The following is a 17,540-nucleotide window of genomic DNA, read 5'->3' on the forward strand; positions in this document are numbered from 1 at the left end:
ATATATATATATATATATATTTTATCCATATCGATAGCTGTAGAGAGAACCTAACAAGAGGCTAACTAATCTTAAAGACTAACAAATCCGGAGAAGAATATTATACCAAAAATGGTGGACTTATAAGTTGCCATCTTTTTCACTCCAAGTCAGTCAACTGATCATCATCATCAACACCAGCTAAACATCTTTTTCACTCCAAGTCAGTCAACTGATCATCATTATCAGCGCCAGCTACGTAGAGAGAGCCTAACGAGAGACATCACATATCATGCTGCAAAAGTCAACCCAGATACGAGAAAATTAATTAATAGTTACTTTTATATATATATATATATATATATAAGATTTTTCTTCAGTCTCTCCCGTACGTGACAATTATTAAACGTAAGATTAACGTTGAAAAGAAATAATGCCAAAAAAAATTTAACTATATATAATATAATAAATTATTTAGCTAATTAGATTTAGCCAACTTTTATACTTCTTTCATAATATTCCGGTGGTAAGTATTAGGAAAATTAGGTTGGGCTACCTTTTTTTAATCACTTTTTTTCATAAATAATTGAATTTTTTTATTTTATAAAAATACCGTTATGTTTATATGACTCAGTGATTGATCTTTAGACCACAGTGATTGACCTACGGTTAATTACTGATTGACTGATTCATTATTAATTTATTAATAATTTATTATTAATAAACATGTAATGTGTTGATTGAAATTGATAAGTTGCAACTTAATTTTAGTTAATTGTTAACTAATGTTGATTAATAATAAAGAAAAATCGAGTTAATTAGTGATTGAATGTTGAGTCTATCAGTGATTGACTGTTGAGTCTATTAGTAATTGACTGTTAAGTCTATCAGTGATTAACTACTAAGTTAATAAAAACAACAAATTTTGCAATTAACAAAACTTCGGCCATTGATAAAAAAAAAAAAACATTCTTAAAAAAAGGCTATTTGTGCTGAAATCTCTAATTATTATTATTCTCTCAACTGATGCCACAAACTAAGACCAAATTGACATGTGACAATCTAATTATTATTATTCTCTCAACTGATGCCACAAACTAAGACCAAATTGACATGTGACAATCCACTAGACAAGATATTAACTTGAGGCTTATATTGAAAATAACTTAATAGTTCTATTTAGTATTAAATCGCTCATATAATAATAAAAACAAAAAGGAGTGTTTCATCGAACATGAATAGATATAGTTACCCAAAATGGGTTATTGTAACATTAAGGTCCCGTTCATTTCACCGATTCGAGTTTAGAATTCGAGTTTTGCTATAGTAAAAAGCTTTCAGAAACAATCACATCTAATTTTTTTACTACAGTAAAAAACTCTCACATAAAGTCACATCTCAACTCGAATTAAAAATTCGAATCAACGAACTGAACGGGCCCTAAGGGTGCTTGCTTTGTTTCTTTCTTCTTTTTTTTTTCTCTTTTTTTTTTTAAATATCTGCCGAAGGTGTGATACTCCACAGCTCTTAGGACCCCAATGCGATTAATGTGTATGCGGTATTGAGTATGTATAAAAACATAACCCATATTTTAAGTAAAATTGAATTAGGTCACTTCTATTCTATTACTGGGTTTCTTGAATTTCTAAAATGACGAAAGGGATGAGGGTGGAATGACACCATCGATGACCGATCGTTGTTTAAAAAAAGATAATATGGATGGAGTGAAATTTCATTAAGTGTTTGAAGTTTAGATTTGGAAAAATGGGTGGATAATTAACTTTTGTAGCTACTAGTCGAAATAATTTTAGACAAAATAAATTCACCATGTGTTTCATAAGAACCTAGATATTTTCAATTCTTTGATTGCTTATTCGTTGGACAAGTGTTATAATTGTTTTTTGTTTTTTTTTTTTTTTGCTCCTTTTCTTTTTATGAGGAAGACTAAATTATTCTTTATTTTCTTTAGGAATTGAGAATATATAGCTCAATACTCGTTTCAAAAACAATATATATATATATATATATATATATATAGTTGAATACACAGATATATATTAATGATAGTTGATCAATGCTAGGAACTCCTAATTCATTAGCTATCAAAAGTAAAGATAATTCGTCACTGGAAGAGGATTTTTTTTTTTTTTAACCAGATTTACCTATTGTTCCATATGAAGGGTGAATGTGAAATTCCTTCAGAAAAATATCCCTTTTCTGAAATTAGAAAAAGAATTTGTTGGCATCGGCTATTTGTCAGGGACTGCGATTTGGTAATATTTTAGTCTAATGAGAGGTTTTGCTTTATTTATTTCAATTTCATTTTTTGTTTTGCCGTTTCTTCCACTCTTCATTGCCTTGGTGCTCCAAGTGTCAATCATGTCCAGATTTTTTTTTTCCTCCAACTTTTGCGATTATTTTTTTTAGATATTTTTTTTGTGAAATTTTATTACTTTTTAAGTACGTTGCTGATAAAACCGATAACACGGCCAGCCACGGTAGAATATTTGATGGTTGGGGGTTGTTGGTTGTCTAAATTTTAGTATTGCGGCGGAATACCTCTGAGTATCCTTATAGAATACTTACCGTCTCCTAATTGTGTTCGTCGAAGGAATTTGAGTGTTATTACTGTCATAAGAAATGGTATATTAGGAGGTATTTGAGATGTTGGTACTTGTTTTATCTTGTATTAAAGTCGTTAGAATAGATACTGTAAAAGTGAAGACGTTTGGTGGTGTTGTAAAGATAATAATAAATATTTAACATGTTCCTCAGTTAAGAGAAATTTTATTTCTTTGGGGGCTTTAGACATTTAGGATGCAATTATTATGTAAATGGTGGTTTTATATAAGTTGAAAAAGGTGCTTTATAGCCATGAAAAATGAAAAAGACGAAAAATCTAACTGAGCATGATTGCCTTTACGTGCTCCCGAGGATTTAATCTCAGTGGTGCTTGGCAAAGCTCCTTGTGTTCTCCTAGAAATTACATTGGCACTTTGTCCCACTTGTGCCTCCAGGTTTTGAATGGATGCAGGTTGGTTCCGGAAGGTTTTCTCAATTTTGGTGATGAATTGATCGGGGCGGGCGGCAAGTTGGTTTGTGATGGTAGCCAGCTGAGTGATTATATCTTCTAGTGAGGGCTTCTTCTCCTGTGGTTGATGAAATCCAGATCGGAATCCCACGTTGTTTTGGTTCCGATGTTATTCTAAGAAAAATTTGGATGGTTCCTCCATCCTGGGTTGTATGTGTTGGAATATGGGTTGTTTTGTGGCCGATTAAAGTTCGACACAAAATTGGCTTGTTCTGGTTAGGAAAGACTTTCAAAAGGGCTCATTGAACAATCAACATTGGTGTGACGGTGATTTTCAAAACTTAGAGGTGAGGTTTGAATGGAATTCAATTGTAGAACGTTTGTATTTGCATCCAATCAGGAATTCCATGATGAGGTCACCTTCGCAGCATATCCTTGTATCTCTCCCAAGCTTCATACATAGTGTCCATGTCATGTTGAGCGAACTGAGAAATTTGACTTCTCAAATTCACAGTTTTTGCGTGAGGAAAGCATTTCGTCAGAAATTTTTGAGTTAAGTCCTTTCATGTGGTGATACTTCCTCGAGGGAGAGAAACGTAGCCAACCTTTTCCTTTGTCTCTCAGAGAAAATGAGAAAAGTCACAGTTTTATGGCATCATCAATAATGCCATTATGTTTGAAAGTGTAACAGATTTCAAGAAAATTGGATATGTGAGCATTTAGATCATCAGTAGACAGACAATTGAACTGGACAGAGGTTTGGATCGTTGAATGGTTAAAGGTTTGATTTTCAAAGTTGTTGCCGTCTATTGATGGTATCGCATAACCTCTTTAGGCCCTATGTTGGTATGGGTTTGGGTTTATGTTTGCAACTTCTACAATTTCAACCATGTTTAGTTTCTGAGTCCTAGAAACTCTCTTTCTCTAAGTAATCTTAAAAATGTTCTTTCAATTTCAGGATCAAAAGGTAAAAGTTTTGAGCCTCTATTTCTAGTTGTTCGCATACACAGCTTAAATTATAGAAATTAAAGAAGAATAAAATAAAACAAAATTAAAATTACCTTGTATTAACATTAACAAATATGTATCCCAGCAACGGCGCCAAAAATTTATTGTGGTGTCAATCGCAAGTGCACGATATTGCTAACAAGTAATAAAGAGTGAGTTTAAAGGTATCATTCTCGCGAGGATAACATATTCATTCAGTACTAAAATTAGATAATTTTAATTTTATTTGAGTAATCGAAAAGATGAATTTTGATTAATTTTAATAAATTAAAATTCAAAACAACAACAAAATTTAAAAAAATAATAAAATAAAAAAGAAAATTATTTTCTAAAATGACAAGACAAAGATAAAACAATGATTACGAAAATGTTAGGAATCATGATTTCACTAATATTAATCGAATTTAATTTATTTAAACATTTTTGTGATTTTGAGATCATACTATGTTGATGGTCGAATCCTCTTATATTTTACGTACTCTTTCTCAAGTCATACATAAAGTATACATTTTCATGAAAACTCACTATATCTATACGTGAATTAAATTACAAAATGTTCATTAAGATTAAAGGATTAAAAAACACATAAAAACATATAGATATATCTCTATATTATCCTAAAATTTACGGTATTAATTTCAGAGCTATGTCACTAAAATCTCCTATCGGTTTTACTTTGATCCTCAGTTCATTCAAAAAGTTGATCAGAAATTTCGAAAGCATTATGTTCAAAAATAAATATGTTAACACAAGTATGACAATTATAATAATGTTTATACAAATTAAATCCTCATAATATGATTATGTCATTATCTCAGCAAAAATTTAATTTCAAACATAATTATAATTAAACTAACAGAGTACAAAAAAATTCAAACAACATTTTCATAACAACAATGATAAAAGTAGAGTTTTAGTACAAACACTAGTGATAGATACAGTTTTTGATCTGCTTCAGATATCTCCTAACAGAACTCAAAACTCCTCATCCAAAATTCAAACTTAAAAACTAAAAATTACAAACTTTGAAATTTAAACTAAGAATTACTAAAACAGAGTTTTTTTTTTTTTTTAATTTCTAAAGAGCTATATGGCTCGAGGGATGCCTTGAAGACTTGGGGAAGCAGCCTATTTATAAGCCTTAGAATACATTTGAGTCCAATGCATAAATGCTTTAGAGTCACGGAGCAGGCATAAAAGGATCATGGGTGGCTTAGCAAGTGAAATGATTTTGCAAGTTGCCTTCTTAAGAATTTTTTATTTTTATTCTTCTTTTTCTTGCCCCGAAATCACCCTAAGAATCTAATATTTTTGACTTAATCCAGTGCGGCAAGGACTACGTAAAATCGGATTTCTATTGGCCATCAGAAATCAACAAACATTTCAAATTGATACAGACCATTAACTTAATAAAGCATGATACATGACGCAACTAGATTGGTAGAAGAAAGCAAGCTCACATAAACTTGCTCACATAGGATCAAACACAATAAATATGTTTTCAAACATGTAAGGCCCGTTGATGTTTCCTTGTCTGCTCACTCTCTTCTCCCAGAGAGTGTAATGCATTGTCCAATCATGACTGTTCAAGTGCTTCAATACAACGGATGTGATTCAAACTAAAAATAAAATAGAAATTATTATATTTATATTATATAAATTATTTATAATAATATTATATTGTTATATATATACACGCACACAAAAACACATATAAATATATTATATTATATAAATATTTATTTATACAAACTAAAATAAAATTAAAATACATAAAAAATAAAATACACTCACACAAAAAAAAAATCTAATAAAACAAAATACATCAAAACAAACCAAAATAAATTAAAATATCAAAAATTAAGCTTGTTTTTGCATAAAATTAGAAATAAATAACTCTATTTTGTAGAGTTATCACCTAAAAGAAATTCATTTCTTCATTTTGGTCCTTTTTTGATATTTTTTTCCTGAAGCTTTATCTTTTTTCTTTTAGGCTCATTTTGCCCTAAAACTTATTATTTTCTTCATTTTAGTCATTTTCTGACCTTTTCTTATTTGTCCTAATTTTTTTTTTTGAGTTGGTTTCTTTTATCTTAAAATTTATTTTTTTTTGTTTTGATCCTTTTTATACCTTTTTTTAAATTTTTTTTGAAACTTTATTTTTTTCATTTTGGTCCATTTTGCCCTAAAATTTTGCTTTTTTTTTTTCCCTGTTTGGTTCTTTTGTTTTATTTTATATTCAACTTTTATATGGTTTGGATAATAAATTAATAATTGAAACTTAAGACATAAATTATTCTCCCGTGGAGTTCAACTAGTATACTCACAAATTGAGAGCCAATGAATGCAGGTCTGTTGTACGATAATCAAATAGCAACCACACACCTGTAATTGACTTTTCAAACAATCAAATGTACGGCCACGATTGGTCTGTTCCTAACCTATTAGAGTTTATGGGAGTGAAGAATGTCTCACAAATAGCAGGATGTGATATATCCAGAAATCATTTTAGATTAAAGAGGATTTGTGCCATAATTTAAATCATAATTTATTATTTATTATAGTATTTTTTTTATAAAAAAATATACGTAAAATGAGAATAATTTTAAATTATAATTTTAAATTTATGAACCATCCCTAAACTACGCATTTCTTAGCTTGAAGTTGACCAAGTTTTCGCTCGGAGATGTTGTACTTTGATCCAACTATAATATAAAAAAACCAATAAATAATCAATGAACTAGTCTTTCAAGTTATAAACTTCAAATCTCAAATCTCTCTCTCGCTCCCCTAGCTTTATATATATAATAATAATAATTTTATTTTAATGTAATAGATATGTATATAAATTAGATTTATTCTCTCATAAATTAATAGTTCTTTACATTTTATTGGACTAATTATTTAAATTTTTAGAAAATAAAACATTCAATTTTATTAAGTCTATAAACATTAATATAATCTTAATAAAAAAAATTTATTCTTTAAATAAATCTTAACTCAGTCACTATATATAAATATTCATACATATATACATACACACATAAATACATACATGCACGATACGACTCTGAGGGCAAACCAAACCAACAGTCAAACACTCAAGCGACTTGTTAGATGTTATTCAACAAAATCAGAGAATATGCTCTCGAACTTTAACAATTATACAGGAATATAGATATAATAGTAAAAATTAACATCCATGGAAAGGTATTCAGAACTTGTTCCTGAAGACCAAGCCATGCCAAGTTCTTGTTGGTACTGCTGTGCGTAAACGACATGTCGTTATTGGAAAGTGGTTTATTGGGAAAATATTATGTCACGCTCCGAATCCGGGATCGGTGACGTGAAGGTTTGATTAGGTGTTAAACATTTAATAATTAAAACCAATAGTGAAATATTAAAGAAATCTCCAAACGAACCCTACTATTTTGTCGAAAATAAATTACAAGAACATCTCACGAGGCTAAAACTCTCGCCTCTCACATCGTTCAGGGCTTCACCCACAGGATACGCATCATTGTACATACATGAGCACGTAAATAACATTACAGACATCAACCACAGTCTAGAAATCCAAATATTCAGAGTTTACAGAATTTACAAATTCTTACATTCGTACACATGGAGGATGAACACAATCCTCACCAAATCCGGTGGTAGCAACTCACTCAGCTACTCTGCACTGCTTCTAGAGTCGCCTGAGAGGGGTCAATATTTATATAACAATAAAACGTGAGCGAAAGGCCTAGTATAATATATTTTGAAATAACTTTGTAAATAAGTAAATAAATGAGTAAACGAGTAAATAAATGAATAAGTAATTGAATAAATATAAACATTCAGTTCAAACACAACAGCCGAAACCTCACATCCTTTTTCTCAAAGGAAATATAACTGAAAATCTCCGTATTACAGGCATCAACAAGTAATTTATACTATGATAAATTACTTACACAACCATATGCACAAGCCATATCACCCCGGGCCGGGTTTTGGGTCTTGCCCCCAAGTATGCACTCTCCGCATCCTATCTAGGCCATTAGCCGGTTTACCGATTTGCAAGATCTTTTATCTTATGAAATCATTCATTAAATTTTATGAAACAATTCATTATACTTCTCAAAACTACAACAAGCTATGGGGGTTAAAATGTTTTTTTTTTCGCTAGCATGCTCTTTCTTTAAAACATTTGCAATGTCAAAACTCTTTGAAAACAGGCTCACAAAGGATATGGTAAGAAATCCCACTTCACAAGTATCAAACCTGTGGCTAGCGTTACTCTATTCTGGCTTTCGCTTCCTGCATTCTAAAAATTATAGAATATGACGGAAGCCCAAGCCATGCCAAGTTCTTTTTGGTACTGGGGTGCGTAAACGACATGTCGTTATTGGAAAGTGGTCTACTGGGAAAATGTTACCAGTGAGGATTATTATTATTAATTACTATAGTTTTCATTCCAAACTTGAGAAGTTGTATGATCCGAGGTTGCCGGCATTGGTAGAGTTCTTCGACCAGACTCAAAGAAGTTAAACCGCCTTTGAGGTACGAGTGGATGAAGGTTCGGACAATTAACTCCGGTGGCGGCGATCAACAAGGTGGCTCCGGTCGCCAGGTGCACGATAGAAAGTCCAGACGTGGTGCGAGCTTCATCAGTTCATAAAAAGATTACAAGCTTCACCTTTCATATTTCTTGTCACTTTCTGTGGCTGCAAATTCTAAATCAAAATTAAATCACGCTAATTCAGCTTGCTTCAACATCACAGTTGAAGTTCTTACCTTGAATATGTAAGAAATAATATTGAAAGCCTCGAGATCTTTTATCTAATTGTCTTGTCAAGATTAATTATTTGTTCATATGGCTTCGAATTGCCAATATTATATCCTATAGTTTAGGATATGGACAATTTATTCTTTTTGATTCAAAGATGTATAAAGGAAAGCATTTAAGCTGTATAGTAGAGACTCGTGTGTATCATTTTTTGTTTGTAAATAATTAGAATGTAGATTTTATATATACTTCCTTCAATTAATAATTTAGGGTACCAATATGGAGGCGGTTTTTAAATGCTTTATGTAAAATGAGAGGGGTAAAATGAACCGAATTTAAAGAGTATAAAACAAATAGTTTGGAGGATTTATAAAATTATTATTATATATATATATATATATTGTCTATAGCCATACTTTCATGTAAAATATAAAAATTAATAGGAAGGGTTACATAATATTTATTTCATGTAATATTGAGGTTGAACATGCAACACTAAGAAATTAATTTATCCAAATTATTATTGCACATTTCTAACATTAATCTTACATTAAACACATATTTCATTTTTCACTTCTATACGTTACATTGCAGTTTTGTCCTACTGGCAGAACCATAAACAAAACCTTTAAATTATTAAATCTGGCGCTCGCATAGTCTAATTATTTTAATTTTTTTCATATGTACGTGTAATATGATTCATTTGTGCATGTAAAACTTTTTTACGTCTGTGTAACACTTAATGTTACACGTGTTGGACTATTTTAATGAATATTACACTAAAGCAAAATTGAATGTGACACATACATACCAACGATGTTATATAGCGCATAGTTACATCATATATATCATATATATATATATATATGATATTTATCCCAGTTATTTTACGTCCACATTTTATCTTTCTAGAAACACATACAATTGCCACAACCAAAGCACGTCAAGCAACTTTAATCTAATTAATTTGTTTCTCTTCAACTTTTGTGTTATATATCTCTAGCTAAAAGCAAGTACAAATTTTGGTTTCCATTTCCAATTCCTCACGCATGTATCATCCGTATCTTGTACATGTAACTAACATCCATGTCCCACAGGCCATATGCTTTCGTATATAACTAAGTACCTTTTAACTTAAGCACTTTTCTTTCGTTTAGGCTGTACACAAAATATATATCTTAATACTGTACATAAATGACCGTTTAGTTCGTTAATTTGAGTTTTTAATTCGAGTTAAAATGTGATTTTATGTGAGAGTTTTTTACTGTAGTAAAAAAGTTAAATGTGACTGTTTCTTAAAGTTTTTTATTGTAATAAAACTCGAATCGGTAAAATAAACGGGTCAAAATATATATCTTAATACTAATCCAAGTCGACATTTTCTTATTTCCCCTGAAGAGGAAGCACACATGTCAGAAAAAGCCAGTTACGTAGGTCCGAAGTCTTCAACAGTATAGTCATTAAGAAGAAGTCCAAACCCATTTCTTCAAGCAACAAGCTGATCAATATTACTTCCTCTAATATAACATAGTGCTGCAATAGGTTCTAGGAAAGCCCAATCGTGACCATACACCTGTCGGTTGACTTTCACAAACTTTAAATGTATGGCCAGGATTTGTCTGTGTTCCCATTCGAATTTATAGACGTTTAAGCAAATATTATCTAGAAACCATTATACCTATTCAGCAACGCGTATATTTCCTAACTTAAAGTTGATCACGCTTTCGCTAATTGGAATCTATGTATACTTTCCAGATCCCTCTCTCTGTATGTATGTATGTATGTATATGTATATATATATATATATATATATATATATATTGTGCTTAATTCCGAGGCCTAACAAATTACAACAATAATATTCTCCAAAATTCTTGCAAACGATTGATATTAATGTGACGTTTGATTCATGAATTAGAATCATGTGATTAGAATCATTTTCGATTTACGTGTATTTTTTATAAAAAAAAATACTGTAGCGAACCATAAATCATAATTCAAATTATGGTTTGAATCCTCCAACCAAACATCCCATAATTCTTCAACCAAACCTTCAATATTATAGTAATGATATCCATGGAGAAGACAGAAGGGTATCCAGAAGTGGTTTCAGAAGAAGACCAATCTATGCCTAGTAGTTCATCTTGGTTCTGGGGCGCCAAAGACGACATGTCGTTGTTGGAAAGCGGTCTGTTGGGAAAATGTTACCCACGGGAAGAAATGGACGGTGAGGATTTTTACTACAGCTTTCAATCCAGAGTTGGGAAATTTTCTGATCCGAGGTTGTTGGCTTTGGTGGAGTTCTTAAGGGAGCTCTATTTCCGAAGGAGGGATTTGTTGAGGAAAATATTTCCTCAACTTCAGGATAAGTCTTTGGAGGTGTTGAAAAATTCGGGTATGAGACTGTGGAGAGTTAAGTCGGGTGATAACCGGACCCGGTTCGGCACCATGCAGAGGAGTTTGAGTCTCGGGTCGCCCCGGTCACCCGGGGTCAAAGATATTGTTGAGCCCCATGAGTTGAGGAACGAGTGGATCAAGGTTCGCATGATTGACGCCAGTGGTGGCAGCGGTGGTGATCAACAAGGCGGTCCTAACTCTGGCACCGGCCAGGGTGACGATAAAAGTCCGGTGGTACCAGTTTGAAATAATCGGGTCATGAATGACCCCATCAATGAGGAATGGTTGTTTTGAAGAGGTTTTTGAGAATTTGGTAAAATATTCCTTATGAGTTCATTTCAATGTGTGAAGAAATTTCTTGTGTATATAGGCAAAAGAAGCACTAATTTTTGTTTGGCTAGAAGGTTTGATCATATCATATACATGCAAATTGCAATCATGGTTTCTCTTATAAATTAGTATCTTCTTTTTGGAATTTCTAGGACGTATAAAAATTTATTTTTTTGTATAAGATTATTTTTTTTCCAATTTCAGATTAATATCAATTCTTCTTTCCATTGATTAAAGCTAGAACCCTAATTACTACATTAATGCATCAATTAACATGAAAAAAGGTTCAATAAATTGTCATTAGCTTGCCACTTGTGAGCTTTATTAATTTTGAATTACTTCATGCTGCCTTAGATGAATATGTTAGTATTTTTTTAAATGGTCAAATTGAACCTTTTTCTTTAACTCAAATGTGTTAATTATTGTCAAAACTAATTGGTAGTTAGGTTTAATCACAGGTACTTCCACTAATCACTTATCGTTGTCGTTTATAATATTGTTGTCCATGCAATTTGGTTTTTTTTTAATAACTTGGGATATGAATTTGACGTCATAAGATCGACAGAGTTAGATGTGAATTATTGTTAGACTCTGCATACAATAAATATATAAGTAAAACATGGTATCGAGTGTAAAAGAAAAAAATAACTATGTGACACTTTTTAGTTTAGCTAAATAAGAGATACATTTTCGCCGCAACATTTTACATCAACATCTTTGACATTACTTCTATTAAGTTTCAGTGTTAAATGACTAATACTACAAAATCTCAAATAGTTTATCATCTTACTTTTTTAATCGTAGTTGTTGATTACAAATGAGAAACATAATGGACTAAAACTTAACCCAGTAATTAGCAGTAACTATAGTAAATAGCATATTTTTTAAACGATTTTTAAATAAATAACATATTTTTGAGATGATGGAAGGGAATAACATATTCATTAGTAAACATCTATTTACCCGTAATAAATACAAAATGGTATTCAGACAAAATATAGCGGGGTGTTTTAGAAGTTTTAGAAGTTGCATTTAAAAATTTATTATCTTTGTATTAAAAGTTCGATAATCTACTACAAATGTGTGTAGCACGTACCTATTCAATGTTTTGTTTTTACAATTGTGTTTTCTTATTAATTGGTTACATATATAGTTCTATTATAAGGGTGAATAATATTTTTTTAAGGAACTTACTACCATAAAAACTTAATATCTTTGTATAAAAAATTCAACAAACTAATACGGACGTATGCAGCACTCTCCAACTAGTTATCTGATTCTGCACAAGTTTAATATTCAATTCTTCAGTGGATTAGACCAAGAAAATTAATTGTTTTTATACATCCCAACATGAGATATTTTAGTAATTATGTCACGATATCGCATCATTAGCATTAGTAGTTTATCAATAAACACATTATTCAATTTCACGGGTGTCACATACTAATTCTAATTTCTAATTTTCGTTATGTCATGATATGAAAGAAGCTACTTTCATAAAATCAAAGGATAAGATATGCTAAACATGACACGCCATCAAGAAGTTTCTTTTTCTTTTTGTTTGTTTTTTAGGAGTTTCTCCGTAGGATAAAAAAAATAAAACTATGATAGTTTTATTTTTTTAAGTTATTAGATTTGCATCAAGATATTGTTTCTTGTCATATTTTTTTAACCCTCGTTCACTTTGTAGATTCGAGTTGAGATGTGATATTTTTTAAGAGTTTTTCACTGTAGCAGAAAAAGTTAGATGTGATATTTTCTGAGAACTTTTTACTGTAAAAATCTAAAACTGAAAACTCGAATCGATGAAATAAATGATGTCTTAATCTCATTTAATTTTGATCAAATTTAATTGTTAAAAAATTAATTTTACTCATAAGACAGCCTACTAAAGACATTCTCTTATTTATTACGTCTATTTTTACTTCTTTTTTCCCTGCTAAAAGAGATTGTGTGTCAATCATCTATACTTGTTTTTAGCTGCTACTTTTACTTGTTTCGTACTCACCTTTGTCCTTTTACAACCTAATTCAGCTTTTGGTGTTCTTTGAGGCCGAGGAGTTTATGCGAAAGTGTCAAAATGATTGCCCTAGGAGAGACAATACTCCATTATAAATGGACAATATTATTCTTTTGGCATCATTTCCAATTGAAAATTTCTCTAAAGACATTTGTACCATGTATTAGTGCGCCTATTCAAGGATGTGATTGGTGAAAATAAACATTTAGAATGATGATAGCATTACCGGAATGTGACAATTTCACTTTATCTCAAATGCTGGGAGATATTTATGAAGCCTTTAGTTGCACTTTTTGGAGATATTTACGAAGGAAAGTGGGTGGGGCGGCAATTTGGATTATGATATGAAATTCGACTCAAAATTTGTATGAAGTTAGTGAATTTGAGTTTATCATAAATGAGTTTAAGTCATAATCAGATTGATACGATTAACACGATTAATAAATGTGTTGGGTTATAGTTGACTTCTTAATATAAAGTGACATAAATTGACACGATTAATTATATGTGTCATCTGTAATCTAATAATATGTGATATAATATGAAAGTTTATATGACATATTAAATACAAATAATATGAATTTTATTATTTTTAGGTAAAATTCATTTATTTTTCTTAAAAAAAAGATAAATTGACTAATAAACATGTTAAACATGCCATGATCATGTTAAATAAGTCATTATTATATTAGTTATTTATTCAATATATTAATTTAAATGGGTTATGCAGGTTGATAAGATTAATGCGATTAATAAATGAGTCATGCTTGGGTTGACATTTTTGACACGTTTAATAAACGGGTCATATTTGGGTTAATGTTTTATAACACGATTAATAAACGAATTGACACGAACACGACCCACTAACATGAATTACCTTTAAGATGATTAACATTCACCAAAACAAAACGGTTAGATGGTTAACTTTATAAATTTTGCATTCCACCGTATGTATGTACGTTATGTTTCCCCATCACGATCCATCGCTGGCCTAACATAGTAGGTGGTTGGCAGCGGGTCATGACAATAATAAAATCATACTTTATTTAACTTCAAAAAAAAAAGATAAATAAAATTAATTTGTTTTGATCATGGGAAGTATCTTCGTGATCATGGGAAGTATCTTCATGATCATGGAAAGCATCTTCGGTCACAAAGGAGTCTCTTGGAGTATGGGAAGCATCTTCGTGAGGGCATCTGCAGTGACGCCTTCATGAGGGTGTCCATAATGACGCCTTCGGAGCAACAACTGCCACGGAGACGAATCCTTGCCAGCTCTAGAGGAAGCTACTCCAGAGCAGAAAAACTTTTCGTCTGGCGCCGGAGGGGAAGGTTACATGTTATGTGAATCTGCAAGTGCACATATCGTACAAGTAATAAAGTGTACCGAAGTACAGATATCATCCCACATGGATTGTATCACAAAAAATATGTTATGGAAGTTATGCAATCAACAAATCAAGTAAAGAATAAGTTGAACAAAAATTCACTAAAATAATGTAAAGAAATGGGTACAAAATAAATGTAATCAAAAGTTACTAAAAATAGCAAGAAGGTATTTATGGTTTGTAAATATGTGATTTAAATGAGCTACGTCTACTAATTTCCCCTCAGTTGCAAGTCTGCTAGAGAATGTTACAGAAATGCTATAGCAATTACCACCCCCGTCAACAGAAACTCTTTTATTGCATAAAATTCTTCCGAATTAATTATGACTAAAAATTCTTCAAACCTTTTCCAGCATATTCCTATGTGAATCCAGTTCTCAGAATGCATATCTAAGCTCAGGTTTCTTTGGGTTATGCAAGGTGAATAATATATCCCTATACCATTCACTAATCAACAACTAAAACAAGATTATTGAACAAGCATCATCCATGTTAGATCCAACTCAAATTAACCTTTATAGTATTAATCTAAGTCTAGTACCCTATAATTGATGGCCAGTCAAACATAGAAATAAGCACTAACATACGTGAATGAACAAGAATAACAATTCAATAGCATTTCATAAACAAACTTTTATCCTTACAACTTCGGTTCCATTAGCAGGCCTAGCTAAAACAAATTAGTTCATACTGAGATTTACAAGAACCAGATTTCCAAAATAATCCATGTCTTAATCAATATCAAAATAACAAAAGAATCAAGCTAACAGAAAGAAGAAACAATGATAAGCTTGAACTTGGATCTTCTAGAATTTTGCCTTGTCCTTTTCTTCGGGTCTTCCTCTCAGCTACTCTCTCTCTTGCTCTTTCTCACGTCTATGGTTTTTTCAATTTCTGACTCTCATATTGTACTACCAATTTCCTTCTATTTTTTTCCTCTTATACTTGGCGGTTGCTTGCCTCTCTCCCAAAAATAATCCCTTCTAGGGCAACAAAAAGGCTGAGGTGTCATTTGATAAGAGGTACGGCTCAATCAGGTAGTGCGCTGATGTCATCCCACTTGCCAGCTGCACCTAAAATGCTGTAGCAGAATGCTACTGCTTTCACCCTGCAATTTGCAAAATCAAAATTTATTTCAGCCTCTTTTTGACTCAATTTACTCCTTTTTAACCCGAGAGCAGTACAAGTATAAAATTTAGCAAGATAAAATGCAATCCCAGAAAATCTAAGTTAAAACACAGAAGAAAACAATGAAATACACTCTTGGCTAAGTAAACTTTAAGCTAAAAATGCATAAGATAACTCTAATTTCTTAGAGTTATCACACCCCCAAACTTAAAGTATTGCTCGTCCTCGAGCAAGACACGATACAACAAAACATAAACAAAAGATAAGAATAGAAATAAATCAAAAGAAAGAAACGTGAGTTTTGTGGATGAATTCTTAAGAAGGTTACCCTCAAATGCTGGATTAGAAACATAACTTAAAGAAAAATACAATTTCCAACCAAGTGTTGATCTTAACTTCAAAAGATTGCCTCTTCTTCAATTGACCTTTCCTCTATGTGTGTGTAGCAGCCAAGTGCGATATCATCATTGTCAATCGAGATAGGACCATACACACATGCTCTAAGCTGAGAATCTCTATAAATGAATTTCAAACTCCATAGGCTCACTTTTCAACACTCTCTCCACTAATGTAGATCAACACACTACCAAGGATCAATAAGACATTTTAGGCTTGAAATGATAGGCTAGGGTGAAGGTAGGATATGAAATGATATTTTGGCTCAATTCACCCTTAAAACACATCAATAATTCTAGGACCTTAGAGAGGCTCAAATAACATACCCAAGTAACACCCCCAAACTTAACTTTTACTTTCCGTTGTCAACCATTTCTTTCTCATTACCCCTATCTTCTTCATCATTTGTCTTTTTTCTTTAATCTCCTTGAAATGCCATAATTGCCTTTTTACGCAAATGCCAATATTTGTGATGAAGACACCCGGTTACTCATTAAAGTCACAATCTAAAGCGCTTTTGCTTGCTCTTGTCTTGGTTACTAAGCATACCAAAACGGCGAAGCAATTTTTTATTTTTTGAACAAGCTCCCCTTACCCCTAAACTTAAAATCAACATTGTCCTCAATGTTGTAAAAGAGCAAAGAGGGTATATAACACTCCCAATGTTCATTCATTTTTTTTTATTATACTTTTCTCTTTTTTTTTTTTTTATACAAATACAACACAAAAATTTTCACAACACCACCCTTCCTCCCATATACTAACACTACTCAATGTGTCCTAGAATGATTAACATGCTTATAGGTGAGGGGTAAAAAGTTAGAGATTATTGAATAGGCTAGGCTAAAGATGTAGGTAACAAAGAAAACGGTATAAATAGGCTCAACAAGGTATACTAGGGATATAATGAATCAAGGTAGGCCCGAAAAGCTCAAGCGGTCCAAAGATGGCCTAAATCATTTTCTCGGTAAAGTGTTAATCTAGGATTTCGCCTTAAGAGTTCATCAAGCAAGTTCTAGAGCTTGTGAGAAATAAGAATAAAACACATTTACACAATATTTCTCTAGAAATTCAATGAATCAATAACACTAG

The 17,540-nt window shown here is 31.6% G+C and overlaps 1 protein-coding gene and 1 non-coding gene across 2 annotated transcripts; both read left to right on the forward strand.

The window, feature by feature from the left end:
• Nucleotides 1–3,412: 3,412 nt before the first annotated feature.
• Nucleotides 3,413–3,519, forward strand: LOC112094239. Its single transcript, XR_002903440.1, has one exon. It is a non-coding gene; the product is annotated as a small nucleolar RNA R71 (small nucleolar RNA).
• Nucleotides 3,520–10,865: 7,346 nt separating this feature from the next.
• Nucleotides 10,866–11,432, forward strand: LOC21399819. Its single transcript, XM_010111862.1, has one exon. It carries the CDS (start codon nucleotides 10,866–10,868, stop codon nucleotides 11,430–11,432), a length of 567 nt encoding a protein of 188 aa, XP_010110164.1.
• The last annotated feature ends 6,108 nt before the right edge of the window (nucleotides 11,433–17,540 follow it).

This window comes from Morus notabilis, unplaced genomic scaffold (assembly GCF_000414095.1).
Source record: "Morus notabilis unplaced genomic scaffold, ASM41409v2 Scaffold112, whole genome shotgun sequence".
Taxonomy (NCBI): Eukaryota; Viridiplantae; Streptophyta; class Magnoliopsida; order Rosales; family Moraceae; genus Morus; species Morus notabilis.